The following is a 22,799-nucleotide window of genomic DNA, read 5'->3' as shown; positions in this document are numbered from 1 at the left end:
GACCAGTTAACAGTATGAACAAAAACAGCATCAGCCAGAGACTGATCCAAACCGTAACATAACCCTTATGTAAGCAACAACTATATACAAGCCTTGCAGAAATTAGTCCGCACTGGGACGGGCGCCCAGCATCCTCTATGGACTAGGAGAAAAAGATTTACCGGTAGGTTTAAAATCTTATTTTCTCTTACGTCCTAGAGGATGCTGGGGACTCCGTAAGGACCATGGGGATTATACCAAAGCTCCAGACCGGGCGGGAGAGTGCGGATGACCCTGCAGCACCGAGTGAGCAAACATGAGGTCCTCATCAGCCAGGGTATCAAACTTGTAGAATTTTGCAAACGTGTTTGAACTCGACCAAGTAGCTGCTCGGCAAAGCTGTAAAGCCAAGAGGCCCCTGGCAGCCGCCCAAGAAGAGCCCACCTTACTCGTGGAATGGGCATTTACCGAATTAGGTAACGGCAATCCAACCGTAGAATGAGCCTGCTGAATCGTGTTACAGATCCAGTGAGCAATAGTCTGCTTAGAAGCAGGAGCGCCAACCTTGTTGGCCGCATACAGGACAAACAGTGCCTCTGTTTTACGAACTCGAGCCGTCCTGGCTACATAAATTTTTAAGGCCCTAACTACATCAAGGGACTTGGAATCCTCCAAGTCCCCTGTAGCCACCGGCACCACAAAAGGGTGGTTCATATGAAACGACAAAACCACCTTAGGCAGAAATTGAGGACGAGTTCTCAACTCTGCTCGATCCACCTTGAAAATCAGATAGGGGCTCTTGTGAGACAAAGCCGCCCATTCGGACACCCGCCTTGCAGATGCCAAGGCCAGCAACATGACCACTTTCCAAGTGAATTTTTTTTAATTCAACCGTTTGAAGCGGTTCAAACCAGTGAGCTTTAAGGAACTGTAACACCACGTTAAGGTCCCACGGTGCCACTGGGGGCACAAAAGGAGGCTGGTTGTGCAGCACTCCCTTTACAAAAGTCTGGACTTCTGGAAGAGAAGCCAATTCCTTCTGAAAGAAATCTGCACCTTAATGGAGCCTAACTTTAGGCCCATATCCACTCCTGTGTGTAGAAAGTGGAGAAAACGGCCCAGGTGGAAATCTTCCGTAGGAGCATTCTTGGCTTCATAACAAGATACATATTTCCTCCAGATACGGTGATAATGCTTCGCCATCACTTCCTTCCTAGCTTTGATCAGAGTAGGGATGACTTCCCCCGGAATACCTTTCCTAGCTAGGATTTGGTGTTCAACCGCCATGCCGTCAAACGTAACCGCGGTAAGTCTTGGAACACACAGGGCCCCTGTTGCAACAGGTCCTCCCTGGGAGGAAGAGGCGATGGATCTTCTGTGAGCATTTTCTGAAGATCTGAATACCAGGCTCTTCGAGGCCAATCTGGAACAATGAGTATTGTCTGCACTCTTTTTCGTCTTAAGATTCTCAATATTTTTGAGATGAGCGGAAGTGGAGGGAACACATAGACCGACTGAAACACCCATGGTGTCACCAGGGCGTCCACCGCTACTGCCTGAGGGTCCCTCGACCTGGAACAATACGTCCGAAGCTTCTTGTTGAGGCGTGACGCCATCATGTCTATTTGAGGAAGTCCCCAATGACTTGTTACCTCTGCAAAAACTTCTTGATGAAGTCCCCACTCTCCTGGATGGAGATCATGTCTGCTGAGGAAGTCTGCTTCCCAGTTGTCCACTCCTGGAATGAAGACTACTGACAGAGCGCTTACGTGATTTTCCGCCCAGCGAAGAATCCTGGTGGCTTCCGCCATTGCCACTCTGCTCCTTGTCACGCCTTGGCGGTTTACATGCGCCACTGCTGTGACATTGTCTGACAATCAGAACGGGTAGGTCGCGAAGAAGATTCGCAGCTTGTTGTAGGCCGTTGTATGTGGCCCTTAATTCCAGCACGTTGATGTGTAGACAAGCCTCCTGGCTTGACCATAGTCCCTGAAAACTTCTTCCTTGTGTGACTGCTCCCCATCCTCGGAGGCTCGTGTCCGTGGTCACAAGAACCCAGTCTTGAATGCCGAACCTGCGACCCTCTAGAAGGTGAGCACTCTGCAGCCACCACAGGAGAGATACTCTGGCCCTGGGGGACAGGCTTATTTTCTGATGTATTTGTAGATGGGACCCCGACCACTTGTCCAGAAGTTCCCACTGAAACATCCTCGCATGGAACCTGCCGAAGGGGATGGCCTCGTAGGACGCCACCATTTTTCCCAATACTCGAATGCATTGATGAACTGACACTCTTTTTGGTTTTAGCAGGTCCCTGACCATGTTCTGGAGTTCCTGGGCTTTTTCCGTTGGGAGAAAAACCCTCTTCTTTTCCGTGTCCAGAATCATGCCCAAAAACGATAGCCGAGTCGTCGGAATCAACTGCGACTTTGGTAGATTTAGAATCCAGCCGTGTTGCTGCAGCACTCTCAGGGAGAGCGACACGCTTTTCAGTAACTGATCTCTCGATCTCGCTTTTATCAGGAGATCGTCCAAGTATGGGATAATTGTGACTCCTTGCCTGCGCAGGAGCACCATAATTTCCGCCATTACCTTGGTGAAAGTCCTCGGGGCCGTGGAAAGCCCAAACGGCAACGTCTGATACTGGTAATGACAATCCTGTACAGCGAATCTCAGGTACGCCTGATGAGGGGGATAAATGGGGACATGAAGGTATGCATCCTTTATGTCTAGCGATACCATAAAATCCCCCCCCCCCCCCCCCCCTTCCAGGCTGGAGATCACTGCCCGGAGAGATTCCATCTTGAATTTGAACCTTTTCAAATACAGGTTCAGGGATTTTAGATTCAGAATGGGTCTGACCGAGCCATCCGGCTTCGGGACCACAAATAGGGTTGAATAATACCCCTTTCCCTGTTGCATTAGGGGAACCTTGATAATCACTTGCTGTTGACACAGCTTTTGTATGGCAGCTGAAACTATTTTCCTCTCTGGGGGAGAAGCTGGCAAAGCCAATTTTAAAAATCGGCGAGGAGGAACTTCTTCGAACTCCAGTTTGTAGCCTTGGGATACAATTTCCATCGCCCAAGGATCCAAATCCGACTGAACCCAGACCTGGCTGAATAGTCGAAGACGTGCCCCCACCGGTGCGGACTCCCTCAGCGGAGCCCCAGCGTCATGCGGTGGATTTTATAGAGGCCAGGGAGGACTTTTGTTCCTGGGAACTAGCCGTAGCAGGCGTTCTTTTCCCTCTACCTTTACCTCTGGCGAGGAAGGAAGAGCCCCGACCCTTTCTGAACTTATGCGACCGAAAGGACTGCATCGGATATTGAGGCGTGTTCTTTTGCTGTGGGGGGACATAAGGCAAAAAGGAAGACTTACCCGCTGTAGCTGTGGAAACCAGGTCCGCGAGTCCCTCCCCAAATAAAACCTCACCCTTGTAAGGTAAAGTTTCCATATGTCTCTTTGAATCGGCATCACCCGTCCATTGGCGGGTCCACAGGGACCGTCTAGCAGAAACTGCCATGGCATTGGCTGTAGAACCCAACAGCCCAATGTCTCTCGCAGCCTCTCTCATATATAACGCTGCGTCTTTAATGTGACCCAAGGTCAACAAAATGCTATCTTTATCTAGGGTGTCAATGTCAGATGACAAGTTATCTGCCCATGCTGCAATTGCGCTACCCACCCATGCCGACGCTACTGCCGGTCTGAGCAGGGCACCCGTATGTGTATAAATTGATTTTAAGGTAGTTTCCGGTCTGCGATCAGCAGGATCCTTGAGTGCTGCCGTGTCTGGAGACGGTAGCGCCACCTTTTTGGACAAGCGCATCAAAGCCTTGTCCACCGTGGGCGAGGATTCCCACCGTAACCTATCCTGTGAGGGGAAAGGATACGCCATAATAATTCTCTTGGGAATCTGCAGTTTCTTGTCTGGAGTTTCCCAAGCTTTTTCAAAAAAAGCGTTCAGCTCATGAGATGGGGGAAACGATACCTCAGGTTTCTTTTCCTTAAACATGCATACCCTCGTGTCAGGTACAGAGGGGTCCTCTGTGATATGAAAAACATCTTTTATTGCAATAATCATATAATGAATACTCTTGGCCACCCTTGGGTGTAACCTTGCATCATCATAGTCGACACTGGAGTCAGAATCCGTGTCGGTATCCGTGTCAGCTATCTGGGAAAGGGGACGTTTAGGAGACCCCGAAGGGCCTTGTGACACCGTCAAAGCCATGGATTGACTCCCTGCTTTTTCCCTGGACTCTGCTTTGTCCAATCTTTTATGTAATAAATTCACATTTGCATTTAAAAAATTCCACATATCCAACCAATCAGGTGTCGGCGGTGCCGACGGAGACACCACAATCATCTGCTCTGCCTCCTCCCTAGACGAGCCTTCCGCTTCAGACATGCCGTCACACACGTACTGACACCCCCACCCCAATAAGGCCCTTTGGAGAGACAGAGAGAGTATGCCAGCACACACCCAGTGCCACTGGACACTGGAAACAAGTCCCAGTCTGCTTTTATAGATATATTATACACTTTCTGTGCCAAATAAATGTGCCCCCCCCTCGTTTTTGCCCTCTGTACTTGTGTTCAGCAGGGGAGAGTCCAGGAGCAGCTTCTCTGCAGCTTGCTGTCGAGAAAATGGCGCTGGTTAGTGCTGGAGGATCAAGCTCTGCTCCCTCGACTGCGGGCTTCGGTCCCGCTCAAATTCTTTATACTGGCGGGGGTTTTGTAATATACTGCCTCCGCAGTACCTATTAATCGTGCCAGTGTCCCTTGAGGTAATAATTGCTGCCAAGGACGCCCCCCCCCCCCCCCCCCGCGCCCTACACTTTTACTGTGCCTTATGTGTGTGTGACTGTGGGAGCAATGTGAACTTCTGAAGTTCTGAAGATCTGAAGTCTTCTGCCGCCTGTGAAGTCTTCTTTCTTCTTATACTCACCCGGCTTCTATCTTCCGGCTCTGTAAGGAGGACGGCGGCGCGGCTCCGGGACGAACAGCGAGGACGACACCTGTGTTCCGACCCTCTAGAGCTAATGGTGTCCAGTAGCCTAAGAAGCAGAGCCTATCATTTAAGTAGGTCTGCTTCTCTCCCCTCAGTCCCACGATGCAGGGAGCCTGTTGCCAGCAGTGCTCCCTGAAAATAAAAAACCTAACAAAAGTCTTTTCAGAGAAACTAAGTAGAGCTCCCCTGCAGTGCATCCAGTCTCCTCTGGGCACATGATCTAACTGAGGTCTGGAGGAGGGGAATAGAGGGAGGAGCCAGTTCACATCCATCTAAAGTCTTAGAGTGCCCTTGTCTCCTCCGGAGCCCGTCTATACCCCATGGTCCTTACGGAGTCCCCAGCATCCTCTAGGATGTAAGAGAAGAAAGAAAAGAAAAAAAAACTCTCTCAGCGCCAGTAATATATGTGCTATGTGCCCATGTGATCTAGTGAAGCCCAAGGCTCGCAATGTTTTGGGTCCTCATCAGCAACCTCCAGTCCGTCTCCCGAGCCGGAGGTATAGACTGCCACAATCACGTGTCCCACAAGCGCCTTACCTGTCCCCCAGTGTCCGGTTGCATTCCGGGGTACCCTTGCTAGTTTAGGCTGTAGGGTCCCGCCGAAATTGCCTAGCCCTGGCGCCAGTGGGGGTGATGGAGCAGCAGCGCTGGCGTCCAAAGGAAAAAAAGATTTTAACAAAATGGTAAAAATCAGAAAAATAGAAACGCTTGGGCTGCAGAATGCAGCCCCACTGTAATCCGGTGACCAGCTCCTGCTGGCACCAAACAAAAACTGAGGAGAGCCTGAGCTGTGGGCAGGGTATGAAGGAAGAGGGGGCCAGTGCATCCTGGGAGCTTGAAAAGCTGTACTGTTCGGTGCCTGTCCTGGTTTCCTCCAGCATACCCCAAGGTTAACCCTGTGGAGACTATGGACCCTGAAGAAAATAATAACCAACTATGAAGCTTTAACTTAATCGATCCAATTGCCACCCTTACCTAAGAAATTTGTTTTTAAATCGTGTCAGGACTCATCCAGGGTGCTGTTGCTCGGATTCCAACTGCGCTGAGAATATGCCATAACTCAGACATTTACTGACCTACCTGATTTTAGGCGATGATGAAAATTGTGAGAGACTTCACTGTCTAATGAGCAAACAAACATTTGCATATCTAAAAGATATTTGAAGATAAACGTCTATGTAGAAATGCCTTCATTTTCAACATCACTATAAATAATATAAATAACATGAATGTTGCTCAATAATTTTGTGTAAAAAAATAAAGATCTGAGCAATGCCATTATTTAAATTGAGGATTATCATATTTGCTAACTGTTCCAAATTTTCAAGGAGAGTCCCATGTTTAGTGTGCTACTGGTAATTTCCTTATTCGACATTATTGACCAACTAACTGTACAGTAACATTCAATTATCAAATTCAGTAAACATGAAAATAGTGCACTCAGGTCTGCCAACACAATATTGTGCGTATTCTGCATGCTCTATTTCCCTGGAACTATTTGTAAAAGCAAATACAGATTGTAAGATTATTAAATGACAAAACTCACATGCATTCTGATTTACACTGCAGTGATGATTACACTTAGCTCACAGGGCACACACATATCCTTTCTGGCAGTGAGTCCCCTCGCGTGCTCATTGCGCTCGCCACGCATTGGGCCCGATGGCTCGCTTTGCTCGACACAGGTTCTACTCACACTCGGTTGGCGGTGTGGACCCACCAACCGAGTGGGAATGCAGAGTGTTTGTCGGGATTCCGGGCTCCGGTATTTCACAGGCTGTAGGGATTTCGGTGTTGGTCTCCTGAATGCAGAGATCCCGACAGCCCATATATTGACTGCATCCTGTCATACAAGGCTCGAACAAAAAAATGCCCACTATGCCTGCTACTAAACAACGATATAGCTGTATGGGAATGGGGAGGGTCTAATTTACAGGCACACTAGTTTTCTAGTTATTAATAGCATAGAAATAGCCATATTTCTTTCTCAAGTGATTTCTCTTTATGCATTCTTTTAATTAAACACATGCACTGATAAACAGCTTGTATTAAGCACCAGCCCAGGGAAATCCATTCCTGGAAGCAGCATACTGACGTGCCAGAGGCACCTTGTATAAAACTACCATTTACACTGCATATATGCCAGGATCAAGTGTGCACTGCAATAGCTCACCTGTCCTGCATACAATCACAATAAAATCTTAGCAATATTTAAATAAAATGATAGAACCATAAAGCAAAAAATAGATTCATGTAGATTAACAAACAATACTACACTTCCAATGTAATCCATCTAGAAAAAGAAGTGAGATTCTGACAATTAGCAGGGTACATTGAATCAGATGCAGCCAAGTCATACCCGTACCACCAGAGAGCAATAAACCCTACCATATTTACCAGTGATGAATGCGTGAAGCCGGAATCCTCTCTAGACAGGCTCTGTGCTGTGTACTCGAGAGCATTATTTTCTCCTTGCTGTTTGCAGATATAAGCACAGTTTCTCTCCAGTACTGTGCAAATGCCTTTGAAAAGGATTACACTAGTAGTGCAACCCATTCCCAGCCTTTTATCGTGTGCATTTCCAGCATCCCTGGATCCATTTGCAGAGAGCCTTCCCCTGAATCACTGTAGCAGTCTCAATCTGCATCCCTTCTCAGGCGATGCATAGCGAGGACCTCTGAAGCCTAAACGGAGCAAAGCACTATGGAGCAGGAGGGGGGGAGGCAGCAGGGAAAAGAAAAACCCTTAATAGGCACAATGATATTAAAAAATATATATTCAGAGAAAATACACTAAAGCATCCAAATATACAGGATCAATTCCCTCTGCTCTTTTAAAGACCGCCTTGGGCGATGCCTAAGATGAAGAGTAAGAAAGAAAAAAAAGAAGATGCAGTTGCAGCTGCTGACAGAATCTGAAGAAGCTACAAATACTCTTCCCTCCCATAGAGCCTTGCCCATAGAGCCTCGTGCTCACAGTGGGTTTTTTTCCTGACCCAAATTTACTATTTGATGTTTAATACTTCACTGTATGTTAAAATCAGTTTGAAATGGGAAGGGACAAAAAAGCAGTCATCAGAGTCACTATGGCAACATGATTTGCTTAAAGGCCAGGAGTATGTATGCTTTGAATGCTGTGGAAATGGTTCTCTGACAGCAAATCACTAGGGAGCTGCGATTTGACAGAAGCTATCTTACATTTGGTCCTATTTCCTCTCTTCTGTGAGCGGATGGCTGGGAACTTTCCATCTGCTTGTAAGATCACTTCTGATAGAGTATTGTCATGCAAAGCATAACATGGCTGAATGGCTATGCAGTACACAATTAAAACAAATCTATATCATGGCTAGAATCTTTTGAACAGTGAACACCTGGCAACTATGAATCTGTAATTCTACTATACAACCTTCTCCAGCATCACAAAAAATAAATAGAGGGGGGGAAAAAATATGCCGCAACCACAGTCTCTTTGGTTCACACCCACATCTCTGTTCTCCAATCACTCGGTATCTCATTCTGCCAACCTCCAAAAACAGAGTGCAGATGAGGAGATACCCTTGGTAAATCACAACTGTGTTGCTGTATTATGTCAACGGTTACACGTTCACAGCCCATCAATGATTCAAAGCAATAGCATAAAATGTTATACCACGGGCATCCTCTTATTCACGCACAGGGTGTAAATAAAAGCGTGTGCCTGTCTCACTACCTGGGGAAAATGAACACCTATGTGGGAGAGACGGGCTTGGGGAAGAGTTTATTTGTTCTCACAATTACTGTAAATCCACTTCATCCAAAACCAGCTTCATGGGTTTAAGATTGTAGACTGTGTTGGCAATTCCATGGGGCGCTTCATTTGTTTGTGGTTCCCGACTAAACTACACAGGAGCTATTCAATTGTTTGCGTGACCAGCCCCTTTCTCGCACAAGAATGCATGCGATTAGCCGCGTTAAGTATCTACTCTCCTGCTAAGTGTCAGGCATGCCGGAGTTATGGTGCAGCTGCGACTCATGCCCAACCCAGAAGCCCTATTTTATGCGGCTTTCTGCTCACACAGGTGAAACGCGTCGGCCTTAGGTGGACCTGGTCACGATACCATAAACGGGAAGCGGTTTAACTTTGAACAGAGCGGGAGAATTGGCATCAGAAGGTGCTCGGGGGACCAGAAACTGTGAGACAGCTAGCGGTGGGAAGACAAGTAATAGCACAGGTAACTGCAGTGCCAGAGGAGACACCGCAATACATCAGGCGTCTGACGGGTCCGGTGAGATAATTCCCATGTTTATATTACAACATACAGCCGAAGCCAATACTGCTGACCTCTGTTTACTTTTTATTCTAAGTGGAAGTACTTTTTACCTTGAAAAGGATTATGCAAGTTTTTGTGTGGACATCAGTTTCCGTGAAAGCATCAATGAGGAACTATGTTATTGTGACAAGAACACTGGGATAGTGTTTGAGGGCAGGTATGTTTGTCCCAGGTTCTTGTCTTACATGTATTAGAAAAATGAAAACTTCTAGGAATATGTTTTGTTTTGTTAGAACCTTTTCAGTTTGTTGGAAAAGCTGGGTAAGGGCCCTGAAAGAGAGATGGGGCAAGTTCCAGACATTGGGCCCAGTTCGGGTCTTTGGCCTCACAGAAGGCTAATCAGGCTTTCAGCTGTGTAAGAGTGTTATAGAGCTGCTGGCCTGATTAGGGTGTGCAGACTGCCTGGGAAGACTGCAGGATCTCTGTGAGAGAAACACGCTCCTGATACAAGTAAGCTATACAGTGCTTACTGGAGAACTCTGTGGGTTTTTTGTTTAGTGATAGTTAGGAACATCTTGTGTTTAGTTAGTGCCGGACAGGCAAGGTATTTTCTTTTGGTGTTTGTTTTATTTTCTGTATAATAAAACTGGCTGGGGCCAGTTGTACCAGAACCTGGACTTGTGTTGTTCCTCAGCTGCTGCGTGCTGCCATATACCCCAGGAAACGGCACCTTGCACCCTTACAGTGTTACAGTTATATATTTAAGAGCATCTACAGAGGTGCATTCTGTAAAAAACTATAATTAAGATTGGGACAGCGCTGTAATATATTTCTGGGTAATTCTGGATGACAAATTTGCGATAAGTGCTGCCTCGGGGTTGATCGTATAAACAATTGCATTATCTCCCATGATTTGACGTCTACAGTCTTGTTCTTTTTGTTAATGGTAGTTCCAAAACGGGGTAATTCAGAGTTGATCGCAGCAGCAAATTTGTTAGCAGTTGGGCAAAACCATGTGCACTGAAGGTGGGGCAGATATAACATGTGCAGAGAGAGTTAGATTTGGGTGGGGTGTGTTCAAACTGGAATCTAAATTGCAGTGTAAAAATAAAGCTGCCAGTATTTACCCTGCACAGAAACACAATAACCCACCCAAATCTAACTCTCTCTGCAAATGTTATATCTGCCCCTGCCGCCAACCCCCTGCAGTGTGCATATGGTTTTGTTCAATTGCTAACAAATTTGCTGCTACAATCAACTCTGAATTACCCCCAAAGATTGGAGGTTAGGATGAACCCTTGACCAACTAGGCATAGACCAGAGGGTATAGATATATCATAGGCAGAGTTAGCTGATGACTTGACAGTGATTATGTATGCATGTTTGCATACTATGCCTGATCCTTAATGTGATAATCATTTGGATTCAAAGATTACAAAATTAAAGCTATCGCTTTATACAATCTTAACTAAGAAAAACTATATAATTTTGTATTAAATGTGATCCATACAAAACAGATAGAAGTCTAATATTCAGAAGCATAACAGTAAATTTTTACATGCAGCAAATTGTGGTGGTGTTTTCATGACTGCGTATAGGGCATGAAATCCCGCCAGTAGGAAGACTGACAGCCGGATCCAGACACAACCCAGTATTTTTACAGCTAATCTACTCCTAACCCATCCCTCCCGCATCCTAAACCAACCCAACTACTTACCACAAGAAAGTGCCAGGATCCCGACTGCCAGTATTTTGACCGCATACCCTTACAAATAGGATCAATATAAACATAGCAAGTTGGAGGTACAACCCTTTTTTTTTTATACATAGGCACATTTTACACCACAATCCTTCACTTTGTCCTGCTGAAAGATCACGGACTCACAAAATATCAGCTCACAATTCAACTGAAACACTCCACGAAGACATGGGTATTCTAATGATCCGATTATAGGTTGATCTACTGTACATCTACCCACTTCAGCGTTGGGGACATCATTGCAGGTGGACATTTGTCACCAGCTATAAAGTAGGGATGGGCACGGATTATAAATATGGTCACATGGTATTGTCCTAATACACAAACGCCAAATCAACAATAAATTAATCAGCATGTTATGTATTGTATTCAACATTGAGATCATTTATTTACAGATTATTGTAAATGATATTGCCTCTACTGTATAATACAGAGGTGCTAGAAAGATTGTATACTACTATTTTAAAAGGACATTTTTTCAATTATTAATGTCTGAAAATAATGGAAACCTATAGAATTCAGTAACTTGTGTGACGCCCTTGAATAGCAATAACTTCATTCAAAGGTTTACAGTAATCGATTATCAGTCTCACACTTCAATTTGGAGTAATTCTGGACCATTTTTCCTTACAGAACTGCTTCAAATTAATGTTGGTGGGCTTTCTTACCCAAACACCCTGCTTCGGGGGCTGCCAAAATATTTCTACTGTTTAAAGTTTGTCATTCCTAAAAGCAAAATTTCTTCTGCTTAAATGTTTTGTTTTGTTTTTTTATGTGTGTGTAGACTTATTTACAGTATGTGTTTAGGGTTGTTATTGTTAACTAGCTATAAGACCCACCTTCAGAATGGATGACACCATGATTTTTTTTTACTGGAACAATCCAAAATTCATAGTGCTATCAATGTATGATGGCAAGCCATGGCAGCTAAACAGCTCCAATACATGATACTGTCACCACTTTATTTTATGGTTGGGATGAGGCTGTTAGGATGCAGTGTTGAGTTTGCATCAAACATAAATGTTTCTCATTTAATACAAAGTTCTATTTTAGATTGATCTATCCAGAAAGCATTCTTCCTGTAGTCTTCTGGCAAACCCAGGAGGTCTTCCACAAACCTTAAAAGGGCAGCAATGTTATTATTGGATAGAAGAGGTTTCCTCTTTGCTGTCCTTTAGTGCACACTATTTGTGTGTCCATGAACTTTGGGGATGATTCAGACCTGATCGCACGCTAGCTTTTTTTGCTGCGCTGCGATCAGGACAGAACTGCGCATGTGTATGCACTGCAATGCGCAGGCGCGTCGCTCGGGTACAAAGCGGATCGTTGCTGTGCAATGGGTTTTACGAAGAATCCATTCGCACAGCCGATTGCAAGGAGATTGACAGGAAGAGGGTGTTTGTGGGTGGCAACTAACAGTTTTCAGGGAGTGGTTGGAAAAACGCAGGTGTGTCCAAGCGTTTGCAGGGCGGGTGTCTGACGTCAATGCCGGCCCCGGACAGGCTGAAGTGATCGCAGCGGCTGAATAAGTCCTGGGCTACTCAGAAACTGCAAAAGATCTTTTTGTACCGCTCGGTTGCACATGCGTTCGCACACTTGCACAGCTAAAATACACTCCCATGTAGGCGGCAACTATCTGATCGCAGCGCTGCAAAAAACTGCTAGCGAGCGATCAGGTCTGAATTAGGCACTTTACCCTTTGTGATCTCTCAAATAATATAGGTCTTGCTCTTAGAGTGATTGTTGTTGTACATGCACTCCTAAGGATAGTTCCCAATAGTGTTGAATTTTCTCAATTTCTACACTCTGTCAGCAGATTGGTGAAGACCAACAACTTTAGAAATGGGTCATAACCTTTTAAAGCTTGAAAAACTTAGGCAACTGTTTTCTAGGATCATCAGAAATATCCATGGAGGCACGGTACCCATTTACAAACCTGGTTGGTGAAGACCAGACTTGGTCAGTGAAAAATGTACAGATGTGTTCACTTACATCTAGCCTCCCTGTATGTTAAACAGCCCTTATAGTCACACCATAACGTATTTCCAAGAGTCTTTTCGTGTGACTTTTTTCCATTAAAATGTGTCGTATTCACAAAACAATGTGAACAGGATGCACAAGCCGCTTTTGCCGATTAAAACGATGTGCGGCATGCCTATATTCTGTGTGCGACTGCGGCTGTATCTGCATACAGAATACTATGTTACAGTATTTTCCTAGAAAACAGCAGATACAGGAGCAGTTGCACACAGAATATAGGCATGCCGCATATTCATATAATCTTAATTAGAAGTCTGCTTGTGCGTCTTATTAGTGTAGCGATTTGAATAAGACACATTTTTGGCAAAAAAAAAAAAAAAGACGCCCAACGCAAAACGGAGTTGTACAGCACCTGTCAGCTCACTCACACTAGGCAACTCCCACTGCATGGTGTATTGAGGCAAGATGTTCGAGGACACATCTGTATGTGGTTCTTTTTTGGGGGGGTTTAATAGGGCAGGTGCACCCACAAGTCACACATAACCTGACACTCCCGGCTCTAATCATCCATTAACTAAATTGATAATCCTAGCATTTCACATACTGTTTCAAATACAAACAAAAATAATTCTGGATCTCAACTGTACAGCTATCCCCATCTAGTGGATAATTCAGAGAGCAGTTCTTTGCCTAGCAACCTTTAAATAGTATGTAGCAGCTTCAGTCATATCTTTAGTAGAGTATTGTGTACTATTTTGATAAAAACTTACTTTCATTTTACGCTACAATACAATTGAGATGCATATTTATGGATTACTAAAACTATCTTTGGAGTGGCATAACACAGCAGAGGATGGCAAGCAGTCGATGAACACGGTTTTAGATAGGATTGCACACATAAGTCTTTGCACACGCCATGCTTAGGCAGCCTGAACATAAAGTGCGTCAGTCACAGATGTCAGTCAGCTCCCAAGGAAGCAACAGCCTTTTTTGAATCCAAGATAGTCAGTGTGAAACGGCTGTACTCTTGCCACCATCCCACCTTCCCTGGGTATCCTATGTCTTATGTGGGATTGTGGGGGGGGGGCGGTGCTGTCACGCGCCCTTTGTCCTATGACTGCACATGATGCACTGTCCTCTGCATACCAATGTTCAATAATGTGAAGAGAATCATTGTGCATCAGTGGGTGGGGCAAATTGATGTAATAGGGGGCATTGCAAACCTCTACTATAGACATTTGTTTTAAACATATGAGACAAAGTGGTATTTGGCAGAATGAAGACATAAGATGGTGGCGGAGAGGACATGTGGCTTCACAAACAAGCAGCCTAAGGCAGCTAAATAAATAAAAAAGGCAAAAAGGCAGCATTGCCCACCTGAAACCAATATAATGTTTACTTCAATTATGACCTTAACAAGAGAAATTACAGAATCTGAAACCTTTGCATTAGGTTTCATAAATGTGCCCTACTGTGCTGGTACCCTAATGTAACCCACTTCATTGGTTCCCAAAGACTGAAATGGCATTCATAGAAGACAATTATTAGGAAACTGCCAATGCACATTTTCTAGCCAGTTATTGCACCGGATTTCTGCTCGCACATCCATAGGCTGTGAGCAGAAATCAGCTACAATGGGGTATATACAATTGCGGTCGAATTGCCGCAAATTTCGAAAAACGGGGCATTTTACACACAAAAAAAAAAAAATCGACAATGCAATACAGTACTTTTCGACAAAAAAACGGACATTTCAGATTCGACTTTTTGAAATGCCACAGTTGTCAAATTCGACATGTCTGCAATAGTAAAAATGAGGCTTTTCGACAAAAGTATATTCAATTGAAGAATGTCGATCCGACAACAGTGCTTTTCCACAGTCATTTCGTCAATTTCAGTCCGCCTCATTTTGGTGGCGGAATCTAATAAAAAAAATTAAAAACATGTTTTTTTTTTGTGTTTTTTTTGTTGCTAATAGCATATCTATTTATATTAGAAGGGAGTATCTACTTCGTATGTCTATTAGGAACCACAAGCATTATTTATATATTTTTTAAAATAATATTTATTTATTTTTTACTGACTAAAATAATATGAGATCAGAGCATGTTTTTCAGTGGGAAGGGGTGGGAATGGGTTAAAAATTAAGAAAGAAAAAATGCGTGGGGTCCCCCCTCCTAAGCATAACCAGCCTCGGGCTCTTCGAGCCGGTCCTGGTTGTAAAAATACGGGGAAAAATTTGACAGGGGATCCCCCGTATTTTTACAACCAGCACCGGGCTCTGCGTCCGGTCCTGGTGCAAAAAATACGTGGGACAAAAAGCGTAGGGGTCCCCTGTATTTTTAACACCAGCACCGCGCTCCACTAGCTGGAGAGATAATGCCACAGCCGGGGACACTTTTATACCGGTCCCTGCGGCAGTGGCATTAAATCCTCAACTAGTCACCCCTGGCCGGGGTACCCTGGAGGAGTGGGTACCCCCCCTCCAGCCACCCAAGGGATTCTACTTGGAGAAGTGGACAGAGTCGGCGTGTGAACATAGGTAAGTATGTGTGTGTCGGCATGCACGTATGTAATAAAGTTTTACTTTCACAGTGTGCGGGTATTGTTTTTATTTGGGTATTTTTTTTGCAGTAAAACTACAGGTACCAGCGGGCCCGTTTCCCACACCGCATGCTCTGGTACTTGTGGTTCTCCAAGTACCATCTTGCAGGGGAGGCTTGCTGGGACTTATAGTTCTGCTACAAAAAACAATATTCTTTTATTTGACACAAGGCTATCAGCCCCCCATCCGCAGGACTTGGATGGGGGGGGAGGGAACAGCCTCAGGCTTCACCCCTGGCCCTTGGGTGGCTGGAGGGGGGGGGACCCTTGATTTAAGGGGTCCCCACTCCTCCAGGGTACCCTGGCCAGGGGTGACTAGTTAGTGATTTAATGCCACGGCCGCAGGGACCGGTATAAAAGTGTCCCCCGGCTGTGGCATTATCTCTCTGACTAGTGGAGCCCGGTGCTGGTGTTAAAAATACGGGGGACCCCCTACACTTTGTCCCCCGTATTTTTTGCGCCAGGACCGGACGCAGAGCCCGGTGCTGGTTGTAAAAATACGGGGGTTCCCCTGTCAATTTTTTCCCCGTATTTTTACAACCAGGACCGGCTCAAAGAGCCCGAGGCTGGTTATGCTTAGGAGGAGGGACCCCACGCAATTTTTTTCTTGGTTTTTTAAACACTTTTGTGGCGTCCAAAAAGTCGAATACAGGACGCACACCATCCGTCAATTGGTCCGTTTTTCGACAGCGGGACTGTCTAATCCGTTTTTTATTGAATATGTCGAATTCGGGTCCCGGCGGCAGGGTATGTGACTGTCGAATTGTGTCGAATTTAAAAACTGTTGAATTCCAGACGGAATTCGACCGCAATTGCATATACCCCAATGAGTTAACGCACAATTAATGGAATGTGACACATATTATACAATACAGTTTGTGATTTACTGTAATGCTTTGTGCCATCTGTAGTCTGTATTAATATATATATATATATATATATATATATATATATATATATATATATATATATATATATATATATATATATATGTGTGTGAGGTACAAGATTTCATTCGGTGTGCCCCTCACCTCTAGAAGGCACTTGCTTGCCCAATCAGCCTTTCTATCAGTCTTCCCAATAGGCCTGATTTAAGAGTAAGCATAATGGACTTTCTTTTTTCAGAAAAGGAGCAATCATTGCTTCAAGAATGATGGCAAGTTACTAATTTAGAGGTTACAGATTCAATCAAGATTGGGAGGCGCATAGGAGACAAGAATTTACCAAGTTTTAAGAGGGAAGATAATATATTGGGAAGACAAGAGGGTAGATACTTTACAGTATCTTTTCATTTGTAAAATCAAACATAGAGAAGGTGCCAAAAGGTTCAGGGAAGGAACTGAGCAGATTGCAGGCTTAGGATAAACATTCCATTTCATGTTGGATATTACCAATCTTGTTCTTGACATAGGAAAGATATTGGACATGGACAGTAACTTCTGTATTTGGTGTGAGAGGGGTAAAAACGGATATCAATATACTTCTGTAGAATGAAGCTAGGTGGCATTGGTGAGCTGCAGAATTATTCAGTGATTGTGGGATCCATCCACAGAGGTTTAAAAAGGGGTGTGATACATACTGGTTACCTAGAGGATACAGCCCAGAGGCAGTGGCAGCCAGGCCAGTGGAGGCCAGGAAGGCTATGGCTGCACCTACAAGAAGCAGGCAGGACTGAATCTGAGTGAAGTTATGTGCAGATTAGCTGCCATGACAGAAATTAGGTAGTGCCCTGAATGGGAGCTATGTTTCTTACTTTCTGCTACTGTATGCTAGCAATATTAAAGCACCATTTTGTTTTGTTTTTTTAACCCAAACAAGATGTATGGAGACCCTTATTTAAGTACAAAATACTGCACCACTGACCACTCTACTGAACAAAATACCCTAGAACGTCACTATTAAAATGGTGCTTGGAGTTAGAAGCTTGAGCAGAGATGGCTGACTGGCAGTGTAGTATTCAATTGTTTTGTGCGCCTGATTTCCTATCTAATGTGACGGGATATTGCAGGGCACAATTCAATTGCAGGTCTTTTTTCTGCACTGATCGCATTCAGAGGTCGGGTTTAGCCATGTAAAGCAGCTAAACCAGACCAAAGTGCTGGGCACGATCACAAAAAGTGCAGTTTGGGCGACCAAACTGGTCACTGGTAGCGCATTTCAGCTCACCAATCCTGTTGGGTGTGAGTTGAAATACAGGCGCTGGCAGCCATCGCGCCTGAACAGAGCAACAATTGAATTACTTCACTGGGCACCATCTAGAGGCTGCTGGAGCACGCCACAATTGAATCTTGCCTGAAGTGTGTTTGATAACAGGGTCCATAACCTTTTCAACAGGAGTGGTATATAGCCTTGAATGTGAGGAACGTTTTTGTAGATGCTGTGTTTAGAATGACACATCTAACATCAACGTCAAATCAGATACTTTATTTGCTTACCTCCATGCTTAGTCGGAATATAAATTCAAAGATTATAGTACTGCTTTTAAGTATGGGTTTCAGATCTCCGCCGCAGACATGAGCTAGAGTGGAAGCAGACAGGCTTGGCAGGAGTTTATATCTCACACTTCAATTTCCATGCTTATTAAAGAAACAGCGCATGAAGTGTACTATCAGTGTTACAGTACCTACGTATTGTGGATCCAGTCAGGATTACGGCAGTCAGAATACAGTCGCCAGAATACTGCCACTGCTCAGAATACAGACGCCATAATCCTGACATGGATCGCAATACCGGCGTCGGGATCCCGAACGTTAGTATTGCGGGACTGCTGCAAGGTTAGCCATCAGGGAGGGGGATTATGTACCACCTTGGGTTAGGAAAGTTAGGGATTAGGGGTAGCATCCTTGCCTAGTAGGTGTTGGGATCCTGAGTGTCGGGATGCCGCTATTGGTATTCTGACTGCCGGCATCCGGACACCATCCCACCTATTGGAAATGTGGTCACTGGTGAATCGTATTTCATATTTGTTGGACCTGCCCTAAGATTTCTTTGTTTTGGGCAGAATACAAACTCCTTAACTCAATGATGAAAGCTTTGATCCTAAAAGACCTTTCCGGTTTTCCTAGGATTTACAAAGGTTCTGCGGCTGATTAAAACCAAGTGAAATACAGTCCTGAATTTATCTAGCCAAAGAACCTGTGTAAATCATAGGTATCACGGATTAAAGGATATTAGACCTCATTTGCAACCTTGCATTAAAAATTGTTATTGTTGCATTAAACATTTTAGAACACAGTACAACCCTTTTCACATGTGTACTTACCAGTACATTGGATTCATGCACTATATACATGAAAGTAATCTAATTTCGGGCAATTCACCAGGATGTGCCTCTGGAATAGTCCAGGAGCCTGAAAGGCTCAGAAGAGGAAAATGAGCAAAGAGTCCTTACCATAATAAACGGTATTGTTCGCAGCTGACCATCACTGCAGCATTTCACAAAGTAATTCTTCCATTGAATCAAAAATGAAAACCAATAGACAGGGAGCTGCTCAAAAATACATTGCATTCCCTTTTGCTCAGTTTCCAGAGGTTGAAAACTACACTCAAAATTGGAAAACTACCCAAAATGATCCAGTGCTAGGCCCACAAACCGCTGAAAGAGTGTTGACCCTGTAGATAAGTGCAGTGTTTATTCATGGCACAGTAAGCCAAAGCTTACTCAGACTGTCCGCCGGAATAGGTCAGCAAGGTCGTGGAAGTCTGGGCTAAGCACGCCTAAAAAATGTGCCGACAAGTCCCCATTTCTAAAAACTGGGTCGGTTGCCGCCCGGCTCCACCCACAAATGCTACATTAATAAATCGGATTGTAAATTGTATGTAAACCATAGGGTTTGCGTACAAGTCCAAATCAGACCCATAGAACCTAGGGTTTCACTCACCAACGATACTAAACAAAATATAATGCTGACAAACAGTATCACAGTGATACTTACAGTGTGAATATACCACCGGTATTCAACATCCCTTATCTGCCTGGCAAGGTTTAGCTGTGCCCTGTCCCCCTCCTCTGTGGCAAGCTCTGCTGTGTTGCTGGCAATGGGTTGCTGGCTGATGGGAATGCTGGTCAGTCGTGCTTCAACTTGGAAAAGCTTGGAAAGCTTTGCTGAAGCTAGAAAGGCTTTATTAGTCTCCACTGCCAAAAACGTGGACAGTACCTTTTACTACTTATAGGACTGCAGACAAAACCCCTTTGAGTATCAGAAATGAATGCTAAATGAGTTATGACTCTCTTAAATGAAGCCCCTAATGTACAGATGGGATAGGCACCTATGCTTATTCAGTTGCACCTTACAGCCTGGCCAGATTTAGCCATGCAGCTAAGCGCACACATACTGTAGGTGACCATGGCCATCACTTCCAGTTTCTATATTTGAGGAGGGGTCACATAGTGTTCTAACAGTCTAAAGCTCCCCCATATATGAATTGTGGGATCTCATCCCTACAACCCCATAGATTTTTAGCTAGAGAGCTCTCATTACAACATTCTTAGGAAGTGAAAGCAAAAGTCAGGGTTCTCACACTTTCTGTACTATGCAGCCTCTGATTACGTTAAATATTTACCAAGTATCATTTAATATTAAGTGTCCCTAAAAAAGTGTGCAAATTTATTCCAATTACCTCCAAATGTGTGTAAACGCTTGCTAATTATCCATGTCTATAAAATGTGAAAAATATATTTTCTTAATGCTGTAGGTTTTATTCATTATTTCTAGTTAGCTGTTATTTTAAAATTAAATTTACCTGTGGAAGTAGCCATTGACTTTAATGTAAACCTTGGCATAGAGAGTGAACTGGGTGATGTCATTCTGCTCCCTTTGATATCAATATATTTCAGAGCCTCAGCATGAGATTATAGTGTAGCCAAGTGTGTTGCAATGTTGAAGGTGATGGAAGTGTGTCCTGTACCAACACACGCAATGTTATTTTATTTCAGTTGCTTGCCACATACCAACTATGGGGACCATTCTACAGGTTGAGTATCCCTTATCCGAAATGCTTGGGACAAGAGGTATTTTGGATATGGGATTTTTCTGTATTTTGGAATAATTGCATACCATAATGAGATATCATGGTGATGGGACCTAAATCTAAGCACAGAATGCATTTATGTTACATATACACCTTATACACGCAGCCTGAAGGTCATTTTAGACAATATTTTTTATAACTTTGTGCATTAAACAAAGTGTGTCTACATTCACACAATTCATTAATGTTTCATTTACACCTTATACACACAGCCTGAAGGTCATTTAATACAATATTTTTAATAACTGTGTATTAAACAAAGTTTGTGTACATTGAGCCATCAAAAAACAAAGGTTTCACTATCTCACTCTCACTCAAAAAAGTCCGTATTTCGGAATATTCCGTATTTCGGAATATATGGATATGGGATACTCAACCTGTATTAGAAAGACAAATTTATACTTATCCAACAAGCAGGATTTTCCACCCTCAAAGTCATTTAACAGTGGAGCAGTGATAAACTGCAGAGAAAAGCTTTATTGCAGTGACATAGCCTAATCTCTGCCATTTAAAGAATGCAGGAAACAAGTGCACACACAAATATCCCAATCACTGCATATCATATCAGTGCTGGCTTTTGATTTTATGTATTATAACTGTTCAGTAGGTAACAGTCTGAGTAGAAGCATCCCCATTGTTTAAAGACCTCACTTCCTCCTTAGCCAGGAAAAATGTCTTAAGACAGCAATAAAAAGATTAAACTCATAGTGGAAATAATGGAGCAGTGCTGGTCACTTCCTGTCTATTTCCTGTAGCATAATGGGCTTCTTCTCATATGGACAGTTTAAAAGAATAAAAATCATGCACTGCCTAGATTAATGGCATGTTAAAATGGTGCCCCTAATTTTACTGAGCAGGGTAGGTATGTTACAAAATGAGGAACCATGGTATCCAAAGCAGTGGAAAAATGCAGTATATAAACATAGATAGGGGTATCCAATTACCTGAGAAGAAACACTGGGTGCAAAAAACTGTTTTCGTGATTTACATTTTATTTTTTATTTTTTTACAGGCTATTCAGGAGCATATTTATTAAGCCTGGTGAAGTGATAAAGTGGAAGGTGATAAAGCACCAGCCAATCAGCTCCTAACTGTCATTTTTCAAACCCAGCCTGTAACATGGAAGTTAGGAGCTGATTGGCTGGTGCTTTATCACCTTCCACTTTATCACTTCACCAGGCTTAATAAACCTGCCCCTCAATTTGGATAGCCTTGAAGATACACAGATATCCCTGAAGCCACTATGAACGCACACAATCTTGATGTGCACGTATTTGCCAAACCTAAGCCGCTGCATCTATCGGGCTGACATTGCAGTTCCGGAGCATTATTCACCTGCTGTGAAGCACTATATGCTGGTACACCATCATTCCTAGGACAGATCGGACTGGATACCGCCGCAGCTGTGCGGGATCACTGCAAACACCTGGCCCAACTACAGTGGGTAATGGCGGTATGGGAGCTCTGACACAACATTTCCTCTTCCGGAGAATCCCCATCTGCATGTAGGGGATTGGTGAGTGTGCTTACCGTGTAAAAACTGACGGGACTAACATTGAGAGTCTCCACGGTACAATAACATCATTACTTGCTCTGGAGCCAGATAGATTATCATTTACTATAGTGGCAACTAATATTGTGAAGTACTTTTCTCATTTATCATGTCGGCAATACAGTGAATGCGGATTAAAACCTATTAAGGCTAGTAATTGATTAACTTTTTTGTTCTTAATATATAAAATATGTATATGCATATTTTCTGTGTTATTAAATGTGCTAATTCTTAAAAACATTATGGTGCTTTTAGCAGCGCTTCCTTGTTTTTCTAGTCAATTTGGTTGCCAGTAAAATAATAAATTTTCTCACGAAAACACACAGGTTCGCAGCCTTGTTTTTATACTGTTTCCGGGGATTTGGTTCGCCTGCCTGAGGAACAAAATCCCCAATAAGCCACGGCTCGCGCTGGCTTACCGGGGCTAATAGGATAGCCCCTGGTGAGACAATTAGCCATGGTAATGAACCACAGCTAATTGGATAGCCCCACAGAATAGTCCCAGCACATCACAAAACAGAGAGCATTGGCCCCCACATGCGGAGTGTTGTGTCTTGGACTATTTTGTCAACATTGTTAAGTTGACATTTCATCAGTGTCGACATTATTAATGCCGACAAGATATACC

At 43.9% G+C, this 22,799-nt stretch overlaps 1 protein-coding gene across 12 annotated transcripts in view; it reads right to left on the bottom strand.

The window, feature by feature from the left end:
• Positions 1-22,799, bottom strand: part of DOCK9 (dedicator of cytokinesis 9) — a 513,264-nt gene that overhangs the window by 444,226 nt on the left and 46,239 nt on the right. For 3 of the 12 annotated variants that reach the window (XM_063953259.1, XM_063953263.1, XM_063953266.1), the window contains exon 1: positions 7,394-7,898. The exons of 5 other annotated variants lie outside the window; for them this stretch is intronic. In XM_063953259.1, the coding sequence (XP_063809329.1) occupies positions 7,394-7,552 (159 nt within the window). In that variant the 5' untranslated portion in view covers positions 7,553-7,898. Of the gene's footprint in view, positions 1-6,542; positions 6,566-7,393; positions 7,899-22,799 lie in introns of those variants that run through there. 4 more of the 12 variants (XM_063953261.1, XM_063953267.1, XM_063953268.1 and 1 more) reach the window with 2 other exon arrangements.

This window comes from Pseudophryne corroboree, chromosome 2, assembly GCF_028390025.1.
Source record: "Pseudophryne corroboree isolate aPseCor3 chromosome 2, aPseCor3.hap2, whole genome shotgun sequence".
NCBI classification, from domain to species: domain Eukaryota; kingdom Metazoa; phylum Chordata; class Amphibia; order Anura; family Myobatrachidae; genus Pseudophryne; species Pseudophryne corroboree.
The sequence above is the reverse complement of the archived record's forward strand: the minus strand, read 5'-3'. Positions and strand labels throughout refer to the sequence as shown.